The 15,756-nt window shown below is 30.3% G+C and overlaps 4 protein-coding genes across 7 annotated transcripts; 2 read left to right on the plus strand and 2 right to left on the minus strand.

Annotated features, from left to right (window-relative positions):
- Nucleotides 1-40: 40 nt before the first annotated feature.
- On the plus strand, nucleotides 41-5,608 carry Upf2 (UPF2 regulator of nonsense mediated mRNA decay). Its single transcript, XM_076408933.1, has 10 exons — nucleotides 41-1,247; nucleotides 1,304-1,526; nucleotides 1,582-1,801; nucleotides 1,850-2,250; nucleotides 2,305-2,533; nucleotides 2,646-2,844; nucleotides 3,516-3,633; nucleotides 4,111-4,338; nucleotides 4,406-4,585; nucleotides 4,633-5,608. Exons 1-10 carry the CDS (start codon nucleotides 237-239, stop codon nucleotides 5,199-5,201), a joined length of 3,378 nt encoding a protein of 1,125 aa, XP_076265048.1. The 5' UTR covers nucleotides 41-236; the 3' UTR covers nucleotides 5,202-5,608.
- Nucleotides 5,609-5,676: 68 nt separating this feature from the next.
- On the minus strand, nucleotides 5,677-6,988 carry icln (chloride nucleotide-sensitive channel icln). Its single transcript, XM_076408957.1, has 5 exons — nucleotides 6,643-6,988; nucleotides 6,448-6,590; nucleotides 6,262-6,392; nucleotides 6,077-6,206; nucleotides 5,677-6,025 (listed from the first exon to the last, which is right to left on the minus strand). The coding sequence occupies exons 1-5, from the start codon at nucleotides 6,759-6,761 to the stop codon at nucleotides 5,928-5,930; spliced, it is 621 nt and encodes a 206-aa protein (XP_076265072.1). The 5' UTR covers nucleotides 6,762-6,988; the 3' UTR covers nucleotides 5,677-5,927.
- Nucleotides 6,989-7,065: 77 nt separating this feature from the next.
- On the plus strand, nucleotides 7,066-9,357 carry LOC143199155 (uncharacterized protein C3orf38). The gene is made up of 3 exons (XM_076408956.1): nucleotides 7,066-7,260; nucleotides 7,320-7,667; nucleotides 7,719-9,357. Exons 1-3 carry the CDS (start codon nucleotides 7,146-7,148, stop codon nucleotides 8,108-8,110), a joined length of 855 nt encoding a protein of 284 aa, XP_076265071.1. The 5' UTR covers nucleotides 7,066-7,145; the 3' UTR covers nucleotides 8,111-9,357.
- On the minus strand, nucleotides 8,128-14,700 carry LOC143199153 (uncharacterized). 4 transcript variants are annotated; one of them, XM_076408954.1, is made up of 4 exons: nucleotides 14,457-14,700; nucleotides 13,356-13,732; nucleotides 12,831-13,293; nucleotides 8,128-9,218 (listed from the first exon to the last, which is right to left on the minus strand). In XM_076408954.1, exons 2-4 carry the CDS (start codon nucleotides 13,722-13,724, stop codon nucleotides 8,989-8,991), a joined length of 1,062 nt encoding a protein of 353 aa, XP_076265069.1. In that variant the 5' UTR covers nucleotides 13,725-13,732; nucleotides 14,457-14,700; the 3' UTR covers nucleotides 8,128-8,988. The 4 variants fall into 4 exon arrangements, with proteins under 4 accessions (XP_076265069.1, XP_076265065.1, XP_076265068.1 ...); XM_076408950.1 differs by lacking the exon at nucleotides 8,128-9,218 and adding an exon at nucleotides 10,019-11,240; XM_076408953.1 differs by lacking the exons at nucleotides 8,128-9,218; nucleotides 14,457-14,700 and adding exons at nucleotides 10,019-11,240; nucleotides 13,989-14,433.
- Between the last annotated feature and the right edge of the window lie 1,056 nt (nucleotides 14,701-15,756).

Here is a 15,756-nt window from a genome sequence, read left to right on the forward strand (position 1 = left end):
ATATACAGGCAAGAACTTAAAAGAATATAAATTTTCGTAAATGTTAATACACTAAATTATTGCTCTACGAAATTAAGTTTAAGAAGAGATTAAACTAAGTGTTGCCAATGATAAAACACCAGAGAACCTAAAAAGAAGAATTTTATAACCTCAATATTTGTTGATTTAGATTAATTGTCAAGTTTTGATGTACATATATAACTATCGAGAGTAATTTCATTAAAAAAGTTTGCAATATGACTGTTTCTGAAGGTACCGAACAAGAAAGCGAGAAAACCGATGACTCTGTAATGAGTGAAGAAGAATTAGAACAATTAAAATTATACATAAAGGAAGTTGAAGAAAGATTAAAATCCAAACAAGAATTAAGAGGTTTAAATCAGGATGCTGCTCATACTCGGCCAGGGGATTCTCATTTTAGTAAACTTGATTCTAGTCTTAAGAAAAATACGGCATTTGTTAAAAAAATCAAAAATTTTTCATCTGCTCAAGTGGATGCATATTTAAAGGATATGGCTGGTTTAAATTTATCTAAATATATTTCAGAAATAGCCAGTGCAATAGTAGATTCAAAATTAAAAATGACTGATGTTCCTGCTGCATTAAGGTTGTGTAGTATGTTGCACCAAACTTATGCAGAGTTTTCACAGCATTTATTTGAAAACTGGCAAAAAGCACTGGCTATAAAGATGGGAGAGAAGATACAGAACCCTAGTAAACTCAGAGTAGATTTACGTTTTTATGCTGAGTTGCTTCAATCAGGCGTTTTTTCAAATAAAAATGCTTTTACTCTTTTGGGTACAGTATTAACAACGCTGATAAATATGGACAAAGAAGAGCATATTAACGTATCAATAGTGTTAAGCTTTTGTAAACACTGTGGTGATGATTATGCTGGCTTATTACCAAGAAAAATGAGAGAATTATCGGCAAAATATAATATCCCTGTTCCAAAGAGTAGTTTTCTGCCATCTGAAAAACAACAAAATGTTAGAAGTTATCTGAAAGAATATTTTTTATCATTGAGCAAACATCTTGTTAAAGACCATCAAGAACTACAAAATTTTGCTAAACAGAATATGAAAATACTTCATACTAAAGGGGAATTGAGCCAGGAAAGAAAGGAAAAGCAAGAATCATTGCAATCCAGTTATGATAAATTGTTAGCAAATACGCAGAACTTTGCTGAAATATTAGATGAAGATATGCCAATTTTGAAAGTTGAAGCTATGCCAAAAACAGAGGAGGTACATTTTATATGCAACAACATGTTTTTGCCAATTTCCTAATTCGATTTTTTTAGAATATGATTGTTACTGGATCTGGGGCAGATTTTGAGGAGGGTTCATCAAATTTGGAAAATATTTGGGTTGATGTAGAAACCCAGAAATTCTATTGTGACTTACCAGAGTTAACCGCTTTCCTTCCGACTTCATATTTAAAAAATCAACAAGCAGCTCCAACTGAAACTGTAACTGAGGAGGTTTTAGATTCTGAGTTACCTGCTGAAGAAACTGATGATAATAGTATATTATTTAAAATGTGAGAATATCGGGTTATTTGAAAATAACTTTTTTTCAGGTAAATCTGAAGAAACTCCGGTTCCTGAGGATGATAATGATGACCCAGCTGCCACAAATGCTAGCAATAAAATCATATTAGAGGCTTACTTAAATAACTTACCAAACTGTGTTAATAGAGAGATGATTGATAATTCAGCAATTGATTTTCTTGTAACTTTAAATAACAAACATAACAGAAGAAAATTGGTCAGAGCAATATTTTCAGTGAATAGAACGAGGTATGCAGGTTATTTGCTTTAATTATTTGGTATAAAGATTTTTTCCAGATTGGATTTATTACCATTCTATGCTCGTTTTGTGGCAATACTATATCCCGCTGTTCCTGAAGTAGGGAATGAGCTGTGTCAAATGTTGCGACAAGATTTCAAGTATCACGTTAAGAAAAAGGACCAAATAAACATTGAGTCCAAAATTAAAGTTGTTAGGTTTATAGGAGAATTGGTCAAATTTAAATTATATTCAAAAATTGAAGCTCTTTATTGTTTGAAAGTGCTGCTACATGACTTTTCCCACCATCACATAGAAATGGCCTGTAATCTTCTTGAAGTGTGTGGAAGATATTTATACTGTAGCCCAGAATCACGGCAAAGAACCAAGGTCTATTTAGAACAAATGATGAGAAAGAAAACAGTGATGACGTTAGATTCCAGATATGTAACGCAAATTGGTATTTATAAAAACTCATGCAATTGAAACCCATAAAATCACTTTATTTTTATAGAGAATGCTTATTACTTTGTTAATCCACCAGAAGTTGTTAGTGTAGCAGTAAAAGAAAGACCTGTTATGCACCAGTTCATCAGAAAGCTCCTTTATCAAGATTTACAAAAAAACAACACAGACAAAATAATGAAGTTAATGCGAAAAATAGACTGGACTAATGAAGAAACTGCCAATTATGCCATTAAGTGTTTAACAGGAGCTCATAATATGAAATATTTTAATATACGGTATGTGGCGTCATGCCCTTAGAGCTTAAAATAATAACAAAATCAATAGCATTTCTTAACATTTTCAGAACTTATCCTAATGATAAGATCCTTATCCTTTTAATGTTTGTAGGTGTTTGGCAAATTTACTAGCTGGTTTAGTTGGGTACCAGGAAGAAATTGGAACCAAAGTAGTAGATGGTGTTTTGGAAGATATCAGACTGGGAATGGAAGTCAATTTACCAAAATATAATCAACGAAGAGTTGCACAGATAAAATATCTTGGGGAACTGTATAACTATAGAATGGTAGAAAGTGCAGATGTATTTAAAGTATGTATTTATAAACATTTTTATGTTACTTCACGGGTTATTTAATATCTCTCTGGTTCATATGTTTTCATCATTCTTATATTCCACTTACCTGTTTATAATTGGTCAGTTCTTCCTCTATATTGATCCCTTATCATTTGTTCTGCGTTTTTCTAAATTTTGTTTTTAAGTTCACTCTTAAAATGTTTGGTCCTTTGTTCTATTTAGAATATCATCTTTATTTATGTTACTGTGATTTGTATTCATATTATTTTCTTTTGTTTCTCTTTTTATATGTCTTGGGATAATTTTATCCTCTTTACTCAATTTCTCTTCCTGATCTTTTAATTTTTGCCTTTCTCATTATGATTAATTTCTCATCCATAGTTATTTGTTTTCTCATCATCTTGCTTCTATCAGGTCTGGTTTTAGTTATTTTCTCACCTCGCAGTTTCTTTATCTATATCAGTAATTTTCAGCCATTGTGTCGTGATACTTTTATGTGCTCCCAATTATTATAAACCATTTTAGACAGTGTTTTGTAAATACATTTTATTGTTAGTGTTCCCCCATCCAATTTTGAAATCAAGCGTATTGTAACAAAAAAAAAGATTGAATTTTTATTGGGAATTCCACTTACTTTTTTTCTTTTGTATTTCTATTTGTCTATTATAAAATATTATTAAATACAGGTGCTATACTCATTAATATCTTTCGGAGTATCGATGGACCCTGCCGAACCTTCGCCATTGGACCCTCCAGGACATCTTTTCAGAATAAGACTAGCATGTGTATTATTGGAAACTTGTGGTAATAATTTTTTTTTAATAGTAGTTTAACACTTATTTTGAAGCACTTTGAGCATATCAGTGCCGCCTAACAATTTTTTAAAAACATAAAAATGAGAAACGAAATTTATTAATTACTTACACTATAAGACTGTGCTTCGACGTAATGTCTTGCTCTTTTGGTTAACTTTGTTAAGTTAAGCGCCCACTTATATGCATCGGACGTAGCGCAATTTTAATATACTCATATATTATTTTAAGATACATTTTTTATTAATTTAGAAAGAGTAGTTATTGGAATAATCCTAATATAACATGCAATGACAACAAAAAAATATGATTGTGATCGCACTTATCTCGAAAGTGGCATTGGCGAGTTCAAGTCACTGATGGGCGCTTAAAAATGCACAAATGCCAAAAATCAGTTGACGAACAATTAAAAAAAAAAAATAATTGTTTGTATCCAAAATTTAAACTGATTTTGTGTTCTAAATTTTAGGTACCTATTTCAGCAGTGGCACCAGTAAGAGAAAATTGGATTATTACTTAATATTCCTGCAAATGTATTACTGGTATAAAAAAGAGCTCTGGAAGGAAACCTTTCCGCCAACATTAGAACACATTTTCAAGGAAGCACTCTCTAACTTACGACCTAAATTAAAATTATGCAAAAGTTATGAGGAAGCCCAGGCTGAGGTCAATAATATACGTTCAACATTGGGTATAGGTGAGGATTATAATCGATGATCGTGGCGATAACTGAATCTCATATATTAATATGTTTTTTTTTTAAGAAAATATTATAATGGAAAATAAGTCTAAGGACCAGGAAGATGGGTTAGATACTATAAATGAAACCGACAACGAGGATATAGTAGACGATGAGGTATCAGAGGGCGCTACCGGTCCAATCACAGATGATACAGCTACAGAAGACGAAACTATTGATCATACACAAGGATCGGACGTAGAAGGTAGCTTTTTCAATATATCGTGCAGATTTAATACCGTACATTTTCAGGGGACATTGAAACTAGCGAAGCTGAAGCGGAACAAGTGTCTGAGTCCTTAGCCATACCAAAAGGTCCAAAAAAAATCGATTGTCCCGAAGATGAAGACTTTTTAAGCGCTCTTGATAAAATGGTATCCGAGAACATCCAAGAGCGTATGCGAGATCCGGTTAAAGCCGGCAACATGGACATTTCTGTGCCGATGGTGATGAAAAACAGCTCCAAAAAGAGCTACGAACAGTTACAAGAACCGGACGAAAACGGGAAACAAAAAATGGGTTTCGTATTGATGGTTCGCAAGGGAAACAAGCAACAATACAAACAATTCGAAGCCGATGTCGATTCCGAACTGGTTCAGAACCTGAAAGACCAAGAGCTGGCGCAAAGAGAGGAAAAGGAACGGGTAAAACGACTTACGCTCAACATCACGGAACGTTTCGAGGAGGAAGACTATCAGGAATCGATTTCCCAGCAAAATAGACCCGTAACTCAAAATTTGAATCGCGAAAGAAAGAAATATCAACACCCAAAAGGCGCTCCCGACGCCGACTTGATATTCGGACCGAAGAAAGTGCGATAGAGCCTCGTAAACGAAACGATTTTGGCTAAAGCTATTTAGGAACTAAAAAGATTTACTGAACGGTTGGTTTGCTTGGGGTAATTGTCAGCCGATAAAAGAAAAATGTGAAATGGATTTAATATCTACACAAACGTGCTAGAATACTTAAAGCAATTTACTGGTGAGATTTTTATATGTTTCTGTTACCTAAAATAAACGTGTTTAAAACCCTATAGCAATCAAATATGAAATCAACAGGCAATGTGTCATTTTTTCACTTGTATCAATTATATTATTTAAACACATGTTTTTTCTTTACTTTTTATCCTAAAAGAATCCATTGAAAACTTATAAAGTTTCTTTATTGTTGCAATTGCGTTTTTAGAATATTCCAATTTTCAGTTAATAATAAAATGCAAAATTAACAGACAAATGTGTTTTCATTTATATTTCTTTTAATATGATTTTTTTAATCCCAAAAAGAATCCATCACAAATTCAATTCAAGTTCCTTTATTATTGCATCTGCTTTATTTAAAACATTTCATATCTGAGTTAATAAATAATCTGTATCAGATTACTTTGATATTTTTGTGCATTTTTATTACAAATTAAACATAAGCAAAATTCTAATAAATATGTAAACAAATCTTATCTAATACTCAGCAATGTAGCTACATTTATATTACAACGAAATTTAAAAAATGTAAGGAATGACATTTACACCTTGGACAGCAGATTATTACATTTAATCAGCATCTTGAAATTCATCATCCTCATTGCCATTTTGAATATAGTTCATTTCAACAGAGTTTTCTTCTAATCTTCGAGATAGTTCATTTATTTCTAAAAATTAGTCTTAAAAATATAATTAAGGAAAACATTATTTGAATATACCTGCATCACCATCTCCTCTGTCATGAATAATATAATGACCCTCTTCAAGTTCATCCTCAGCATCAGCATAAAGATTATCATCATCATCATCGTCATCTTCATCCATATCATCAGGGTCTGGATTTAATTCCTGCAATTTCATTAGCTCATTAAATATATAATTGGAAAAGTTAATTGATACTTACCTGACATACTTTAATAGCCTCATAAATAGTACGAATTGAATCAGAGCTTTCTACTTCTGGAACGAAAATTAATTCACTAGATTCTGTTTCTGAATTATCATCATCTTCATCCTCATTTTGAGACTCTTGCCCTATTATATTATCAATGTATAAAATTAAAGAAATATTTGAATGTAAAATATTTACCAGGCATATAAATTCTACCATCTACCATAATGTATATACATTCTCTGTGATAAACATTTTCATCTTTTGATATAGCATGCAAAGATATATCCTGATATCCCAATGAAAATCCAACGTTATCCTTTTCTTGCCAACATAATGTGCTATTAAAATTTATAATTATAATAAATAAAAATAAACATACAATATTCTTACCTCTCACTAATTATAAGAGTGCCCAATCCTAAATCAGTTTTGTCTAAAATAGCTCTAATATTTCTTTGTTCATGTTTAATATTCGATTCGGGAAAACTAAATGAATTTGAAATAACCATTTTTCTTTAAATTTAACTTCAAACCAACAATATTTATTGTAAAATTAAATAAACCCTGGCATATATCGAAGTAACCAAAAGAATCAACAAATTCTGCTCTACCGGCTACGATATGAATACAGATGTGTTTTCTCTTTTTCTAGTAAATTATATCCAGTACTTAAATGAATGGCAGAATATTATAAAACACAGTCCAAAATAAGGGAGATTTATAATATATATAATTGTTAGAGAACTTTAATATTTAATATTCATTTAATTAAATATATGTGAGGGTATAAGCAGTAATATATTTATATCATATAAGCCATGAAGTTTCTATGAAGAAGAAAATGTACAATAACCTAGTTTTACGTATTTTGAAATCGTTAAAAATAAATAAAAATGGTAAATACACCCGAAGAACTTTCACTGATTTTAGACAAATTAAATGATGACGCTTTGTTTACTTTGTCAAAAACGGTAACTCAAGGGTTGAAAAAAAGTAATACTAAACAAGGTTGGTATTGTATATATCTTAACTTATTCTTCATTGTATCATATTCAATTTTGCTTCAGAAGCGATTAGTAATATCATAAAATATTCACCTGATGAAATTAGTATATTGAGACGAAAGGTTGTGACTAAAGAAATTTTGTTTAATTACCTCGACAACAGAAATATTAAAATTAATTTGCCAACAACAAAAAACTTGCTTATTGATAAAATAGCAGAGATATGGAGTATATCCAGGCTATGTTTTTCAAGTGGAAATATAGATTGTACAGAAAATTTACATACTAGTATTAAAGAATGTGAAGAAGAGAACTTTGGAAATGATATTAATCAAATGGCTCATCAATTTGCAATATGGTTTTACAATATGTTAAATTCAGGAGAATTTGGAGCTGAACATTTTTTTCCAGGTATGCCCCTAGAGATATAAAGTTACTTATAAAAATTTATTGATATTACAGATGCACAACTAAAGTTCAATATGTTCATGAATGAAGAATGCCACAAGAATACTATTGAAAATAATCCTAAGGAAATTGTAGATTTTCTGATTGCTACATGTCAACAAAATAAATTGTATCTAAACCCAAATGACAGTCAAGAAGGACTACAAGGTAGAATAGACCCTCATGGTTTAGTAGTTATATTAGTGTGTGGGACTTTGCACTCAAAAGATATTTGTGTTGGTGTATTCGAGCAAATATTTGCTTTAGCTCGGGATCCTACAAGTGATAACAACTGGAAAATTAAAAATACAGAAATAAACCTTCATTCTAAAAATCAGGTTAATTCTACACCAAGACTGTGTGATAGTGAATTCACTTCAAAACTATTAATGTTACCATCAGAATAGATAAAAACAAAAAACCATAAAATTTATATTTTTTAATAAACATACCCAAATAATAACATACAGCATCAAATATATATATAGATATATAATAAATATATTAAATATGTTTTAAGAATATACACATTGTAATTTGAGCTTGCCTTGATTATGTAAGATTCATTTGAACAATAGTTTATCACAACAAAGCAACAAATACAAACTAAAGTCGATTAACTGAAAACATATTTTTTAGTACATAGCTGCCTAATTTTATAGACAGGATCTGTTTAAATCAGAAATAATATCACAAAAATCTCTTATAAAACCATAAAATAATATCATTTTCAAAAAAAATTTATAAAAAATGTATTTGTTGCATACTTAGTTTATATAACCATTGGTGTGAAAACCACACTGGAAATCTATCTATTATCGCAATATCCTGTCTAATTATAAAAACAAAAATCAGTATTAGATACTAATGTGTCTTAAAAATAACTAACAACTACCCCTTCAATTTTTAATTGAAAAATTAATTCAAGGCTTTTGGATATTTGACATATCTATCCAAATGTAACAAATTTTGTTCTTTTTTATAACCCTTGGGTTTTTTCTGATTTCATGTAAATGGAATGTGTGTAATTAGATGATACTAACAGAAGTAAACAAGTTATAGAAAAACAAACAATATCTAATGAGCAATATAAATGTCGGATCTGCTTGGTAATATTGAATAAAACCAATAAAATATAGATAAATAATGATAGATGATACGAATCTTTCTCATGCATATTTCAACGTATCATTACTGCTCATTTTTACCAAACAGGCGACAATTAAACAACAAACAACAATAAAATTTAACAAATGAAAATAAAACTATAAACCAGGCTCGATAATTAACTAACAGTGGTGGAGGAATCCATCTGCTTGCGGTGATGGTAGAGATGGACTCTAAGACAACTTTGGTTTCTCATGGTCTTACCGCAAATTTCACAATCCAAGTCAGTCGAGTTGGACTCATGTTTATCCCTGATGTGCACCTTCAGGTTGTATCGATTGACGAACTTCCTACAACAGTAAGGGCAGAACACATGGCCCTTGTTGTCTGTCTGATAGAGTGCTGTCTCTGAAAAGCAACAATACGGAATGACAATTGAACTTTTATGCGAACGCAATTAAGTTACCTTCTTTTATTTCAATTATACACAGTTATAGTAACGACTTTACTGAAATTTTAAATAAACAAGGAAGAATTGAAAAAATCGCATTAGTTTTTTTATGATATCCACATAAAAATTCATTATTAAAAATAATGAAATAATTTCAGTTTTTATATTCACAGGTCATGATACTAGGTGTGACAAACACTTGATAATTTTTGAGAGGTTTAGAAAACAGGGGAAAATTCACAAATATTTAATGTAATATTTTTTTGTAAAGATATGTGATGTATGATAAACATGTCAAATTGAATTCTGAGATCTAATGAAATAATGCGTTCGTTACAAATGTTACAAGATGATGAATATTTATTCTAAATTTATTGAAAGGCCATGAAAATGAACTACTGTACACGAGTTAAATGTTCAGCGCCTCATCGTGCATTAAAATCGGTAGAGATCATAATTCTGGAGGTACATTTACCTCAACTGCAATAATCACCAGACTTGACATCATTCAAGGAACCTTTGTTTCAATGTCTTACACCCTTTACATGGAGAAATATTTGTGTTATGGTTTTATTAGATGAGCAATCACGAATTACTAAAGGAATGGCAAACCTAATAAAAATTAGCGAATAGCTTTTATATAGTTATTTGAATGTTTATTACAAAACCGTTTTTTCTTTTCCAGAAAAAAAAATAAAATTATTAACGGTCGCACCTAGTAATTTAAAGGGTCATAGCACTTAATAAAACAGGAACATTTACATCAAATTTGTATATTTATAAAATAATTTAGGCACATAATGGTTTTTTATCCGTTTTACATGCGTTTATAATTATAAAAGCAGTATTATATTCAACAATAGTCAGAACATATGAAAACTAAATAATCGCAATTCTCGAAAAAGGAAACAAATAAAATTTTAACTCACCGCATATCTCTGACTAGTTAACAAAAATTGTATATGGCACACCACTAAAGATAATTTGGTAATTGTTGCTTATGAAGTATAAAAAAAATTAAAAAATACTATGATTATAACAAATTCCGAATATATATATGAAACTTATAATAAAACTGTACATGATTTTAAGTGAAACATATATATTAATAAAATATAAAATAAACTACAAAAATTATTAGAGTTTGTATCAGTAGATCAACATATTTACATTATAATATATACGTATAAAAATCTTAAAAACAATACAAATTCGAAACATATATATGTACACAGTTGGTCGTAATAAAGCTCAGTTTTATTTTTTACATTGCAGAATGAGTCCAAGAGCTTAATGACCTGGATTCAGTAGGATGTGAAAAGTGATTACGACAAAGGGTGGCACTGAGTGGCTAGTCTTGCCCTATCCTCTCCTGATTATCACAATCTAAAACTTAGTTCAAAATAAATATACACCAAAAAAATAGGGACGATATTTATTTCTGAAATTTTTTTAGATGATAATTTTCAAAAAATGATCGTTTGCATTTTTAATTTATAAAAGTGAACTTTATTATAATTCACCTTGTATAATATATACTATACAAATGTTTGTTTGTGATGTCTACATATATAAAGCTAAGGCACTCTGTTTAATGTAAATATTCATTAAATGCCTTCCACGAAAAAATCAAAATACATCTTTTTGACATAAAACGTTTTGTTTTAAAATTCATGATTATCATCGAGTTCATAAAAACGCGATCTCATACGAAAGAGATCTTTAAAAAAATCAAGCTCTTACTTCTACCTTGTGTCCTAGATCGTTTAAGTTGGTAAAATGAAATTTGGATATGTGTTTCCTTAAACTCTCGGTATTTTTATACAACTGTTCGCATATTACGCATTTGAATGGTCCCGCATCAGATCCGTGTATGTTTTTCTCGTGCGTCCTCAGGTGGTCCCTCCTCGAGAATCTTTTCAGGCACTGATCGCATTGATAAGCAGCTCTGAGCGCTGGCCGATTTTCTACTTTATTACCTATGTAATAACAAACAATCAGCCTATATGTCTTAGCGTTTTACGATTTTTTAAAGTTTGTGTCATGCAACCGGAAAGAAAATAAAATCTATAGATTAACGGCTTGTCGTGTAACAACAAAATAAACTAGGGAAAAACGTACTCCTTTATTTGGTAATTGTACAGTACTAAAACAAGTAACAGAAATTAATCGTATTAAAATATGTTGAGTACGAACCTGCAATTCGGAACGATTATATCAGGGTTATTACTTACAAAGGCAGGATACGCTTTAAACAAGTTCAAATTTAACTTTACACCATTAATTGGCTACCCTAGTCTTCGTGCGGCTGCAAAACGTTCAGAATATCGTTGTTAATCTCAAAATAAATATTAGTGCAGCGACTTCTGACCCTAAGCCAGCTCAGAAACCGCCGTATTAGTAGTGTGTTATCAGATACTACTTACCATGCAATAAATAAAAATAAATTAAACGAAAACACAAAGTAAATCAATCATCTGCACAGGTGTAAAAAGCACACAAAAAATTAGTAACTAATAACAAATAAAAACGCATAAATGTGCAACCGAAACTAATAAATCAATGTACATTAAAAATATTACATAGTATAGGCCATCTATTGTATATATTTTCATGTCACTGAAACTATGTTTATAATGTTTCTATTTTGACTAAGATTTCTGTTATGAGAAGGAAACACTTAAATATGACTTTCACAACTGGCTTGACAATAATCTACATTCTTAATTGTTGGTAGATCGTAATGTGGCACATTGCTCTATCAACGTTGGTCCCAGCACACGTTTTAGCTTTTTTCTGAATTAGGAAACCTCCGATACGATAGTTCTGTTTGTCTAAATAACCACAGTTATTGATTTTTTCTACATTCAAAACTATCTACTTCCGATGGCGGAGATTTGACATTAAAATATTTGTTAATGTTACAAGCGCTACTAATATTGAAATATAACAGCTTTATATTCAAAAAATAAACCAACAGATGGCCCACTTTCAATATGTTATATAAAACTGTAATAAAGCATTGTATGTATATAAAAATATTTCTGAAATTAATGCAAAACAATATTTCATATTGTATCGTTTACTTCCTCAAACATTTTAAAATTTTTATATAAAGAAACATGCTATTTAAGTTATTAAGAGCAAAACGTTTAGTTGGATAGAAGGTAAATTATCTATTTATAAAGATGGCCGTTATCTACACAACAGTTAATATGTTTTGTTTATATTACATACAATGGGAATGTTTTAGAAAATCTATATCTGACGTCACTTGTCTGGTAATATTACATAGCATTCTGGATGTTGTATTATGTTACTTTTACAAGGCCCTTGTTGATTTTGATAATAATTGTAAAAGTAGAATTACTTGCTGTAAAAATAATCCGGCAAATAACCAAAAAATATTGTAAATAAATAATATGAACTGTCTAATTGGAACAAAAAAGTGAGTGATTGAATTAAAACATTCATGATACCAAAGATTTTCTGTGCTAATAAAATAAAATAAAAAATAAACTCGGCAACGAAAAAAAAAAAAGAAAAAACCTAAACTCATATATACATACCTTGATCTGTAACATTTGTGTCGTTGCTAGTTATTAATGTGTTCGTTCCAGTTCCAGTTGAATTGTTTGCATTGCCATCCCATGATCCGCCACCACCTTTTGAATAGTCTTTGGCTTCATCATTCTCACCACTGGTCTTTGTATTTTGAGCATTTGGAAAATCACAGCTTTTGTATTCCGATTTAACTTTTGGGACTTCAGATTCTTTATTAACTAATGGCTTTGAGGAGTTATAACTAGTGGAATATGATTCTGAACATTTTGTTCTTTTCATAGGGGGGGTGGGTATCTTGGATTGTCTCTTTGAAGTGTTTAATGGTAAGGGGGATGTTTGTGGAGGAATTTGGGGGTATGATATGGGAATATCTTCGTTAGTGGCCTCAATAAGTTGGTTATATATATCATTGTCCTCTTCCATATCCAAATCTGGTTTTTCATCTTTATGCGAATTAGAATCTTCAGTCTAGAAATACATATATATATGTAACAAGTTACAATATTTATATAATAAAATGAGAATCTTACCGAATCATCACCAGTTAAGCCTTTAACTTGTAAAATTTCAGCAGTCCTTAAGAAAGAAGATAAATTCTCTCTCAGTACACTAACCTCACCCATATACATAAACTGTAAGATGTCTTTCATATTTTCATGGCCGACATCTTTCAATATTACTATTGGATGTTTACATGGATTCACTTTAAACATCTGTTTAAAATAAGGGCTGCAAATAGATAGTACCACCTTATGGGCTTGTAAAAAATGTCCATCAACTGCCAATGTAACATCAACCATATCAGCTTGTTGCAGGAGTTCATGGAATCCTGACTTCAAATTTGAATGGAAATTATTCCATCTCAATGAAAATTGTTCGGTTGTCACAGTACTGGCCATTTTATAACCTACAAAAGTAAGAACTAAGTTTGGTGAATCAAAAATAAGAACTTAAACAAAGGACAGATAATGTCTTGCTGATAATAATAATAATACTTTGCCCATATTATACCTGATTATTTTGATATAAACGATACTCAACAGCAAACAACACAGTATAATTTTGCACTAATTTCAGAGATGAACAGTATAGCAATATAACCAATTGTAATCTAATTTTTTTGAAAACCAAACAATAGTGATATTTTATCTGTTTTATCTTACCTGAAAAGTTTGATATAGCTTTATACAGTATAATTTTATATTACTCCACTTGAGTAAGGGAAAAACCTGAAGTAATTAAATATCAATATAAAGTGCAATGAGTTGATTATGCTAAAACAATGTGTCGAATAAGCATTTGCAAAACATAATATAATATTCTAATTAGTTTTTACGATGCACTGAAAGTCATTGCGTGTCATTATTTCAAAATGCATTTGAGTGAAATGTTTTATTTTCTTATCACTATCCAAAAATAACTCTTGAAACTTTGAAATTTTCTTCGGCGCACTTGATAAAATTAATTTCAAAACATATCTACGATTAGTAATGTTATTAATAAAACTGGCGTTTATGAGACGTTACGAGATTATACTAGAACCAACAGGAAGAGATTAAAATCGTTTTTTTATATATTGAACGCCATTGCCTGAAATAACCTAAAATTAAATTTGTGTATTGCTTACTCACCCTCCGCAATTTTTTCCTATAGACAGTAAAATATCAGAAGATGTTCTTGGATTTTGTCCTGTTGCAGTTCGTAGATGCACACAGTTTCAGCGTTACATAACAAAAGCGAAGCCCAAAAAATTGTAAACAAAACACGCAACTCCTCGAGAACAACCCTAATTAACCATTTCCGGGCCAATCCGGGCATCCGGGATAAAATCGTGATTGACGGCATCCAGCAGCGATGCCAAATCGTCATGTATTTATATTCATTAATGATATTTCCAGAGTAAATCATGCAGTTGTTAATTTTATATTTCAACATAATGATTATATAAGCGGACTAAATTATTTTCCTTAGAAAAATAATTAAATACTGTGTCTATTTTAATTTCATTGGGTAGGAAACTTCCTACAAGGAAATCTGGCAAGCATGGCACGTCACATGTAGAGGTCGACCCGAAATGCAAGCTGAAATTTTAAACCAGGGTCGTATTTAGAAATATATTTATTATGGTATACAAAATAAATAAAAACAATTTTATTGTTTCTTTTCATTTTATAATGGTAAATTTATACGTGTAAATTTAAATAACGCTGCTTTGTTGAAGAGAGGACATTTTCTGATTTAAAGAAACAAATACTTTTAAATCACGTTATACGCCTTTTTTAATAAATTGAATTTTGCAGTATTGTTAGCGACTTACTTTACGAAAGACTCGATGGATATTTTCATTATCTGTATGGATTGTGGATCTTTGACATAAAAAGTTATAAAATGCAGTTTGTTAAGTTAATTAGCAATTAAAACTCTTAAAAGTAAAATAGTTACTATACACATGTGTCAATGTCAAAGGAGGCGATGTTGTCAATATTAAAATAATGCACCTTTAAAGCTACAAATGGCGCTTTTATAGAATAAATAAATAAAGTAATAAATCTATTGTAACATTATTGTAAATTCTTATAAGGCTTTTCTGGAATGTACCTGATGACTGATGACTCGATGTTAAAAATTAATAAGTTTACTTAGCTGAAAAGGTTATGTCAGATGCCATTTTGGAGACAATTTCTGTAGATTTACAAACTTAAGTTTTTAAAGCTATTAAACTGGTATATTTTATTTATTATTTTAAATATATTATTATACGTTTCTTTCTCGGAAGTCACTTGTTGGTGTTTTATACTGTAAATTTACTATTACAATATGACTTATGTCAGATGTCAGTAGGAAACAATTTCTGTAGATATGCTACACAACAATTTTCCGTTTGAGGCTAATGTCAATGTTATTGACACAATGATTTTAGAATGTTCGAAT

The sequence above is a fragment of the Rhynchophorus ferrugineus genome, unplaced genomic scaffold, assembly GCF_030347505.1.
Source record: "Rhynchophorus ferrugineus isolate W39M unplaced genomic scaffold, kcgeb_rfMv2 rfM6, whole genome shotgun sequence".
Classification (NCBI taxonomy): Eukaryota; Metazoa; Arthropoda; class Insecta; order Coleoptera; family Curculionidae; genus Rhynchophorus; species Rhynchophorus ferrugineus.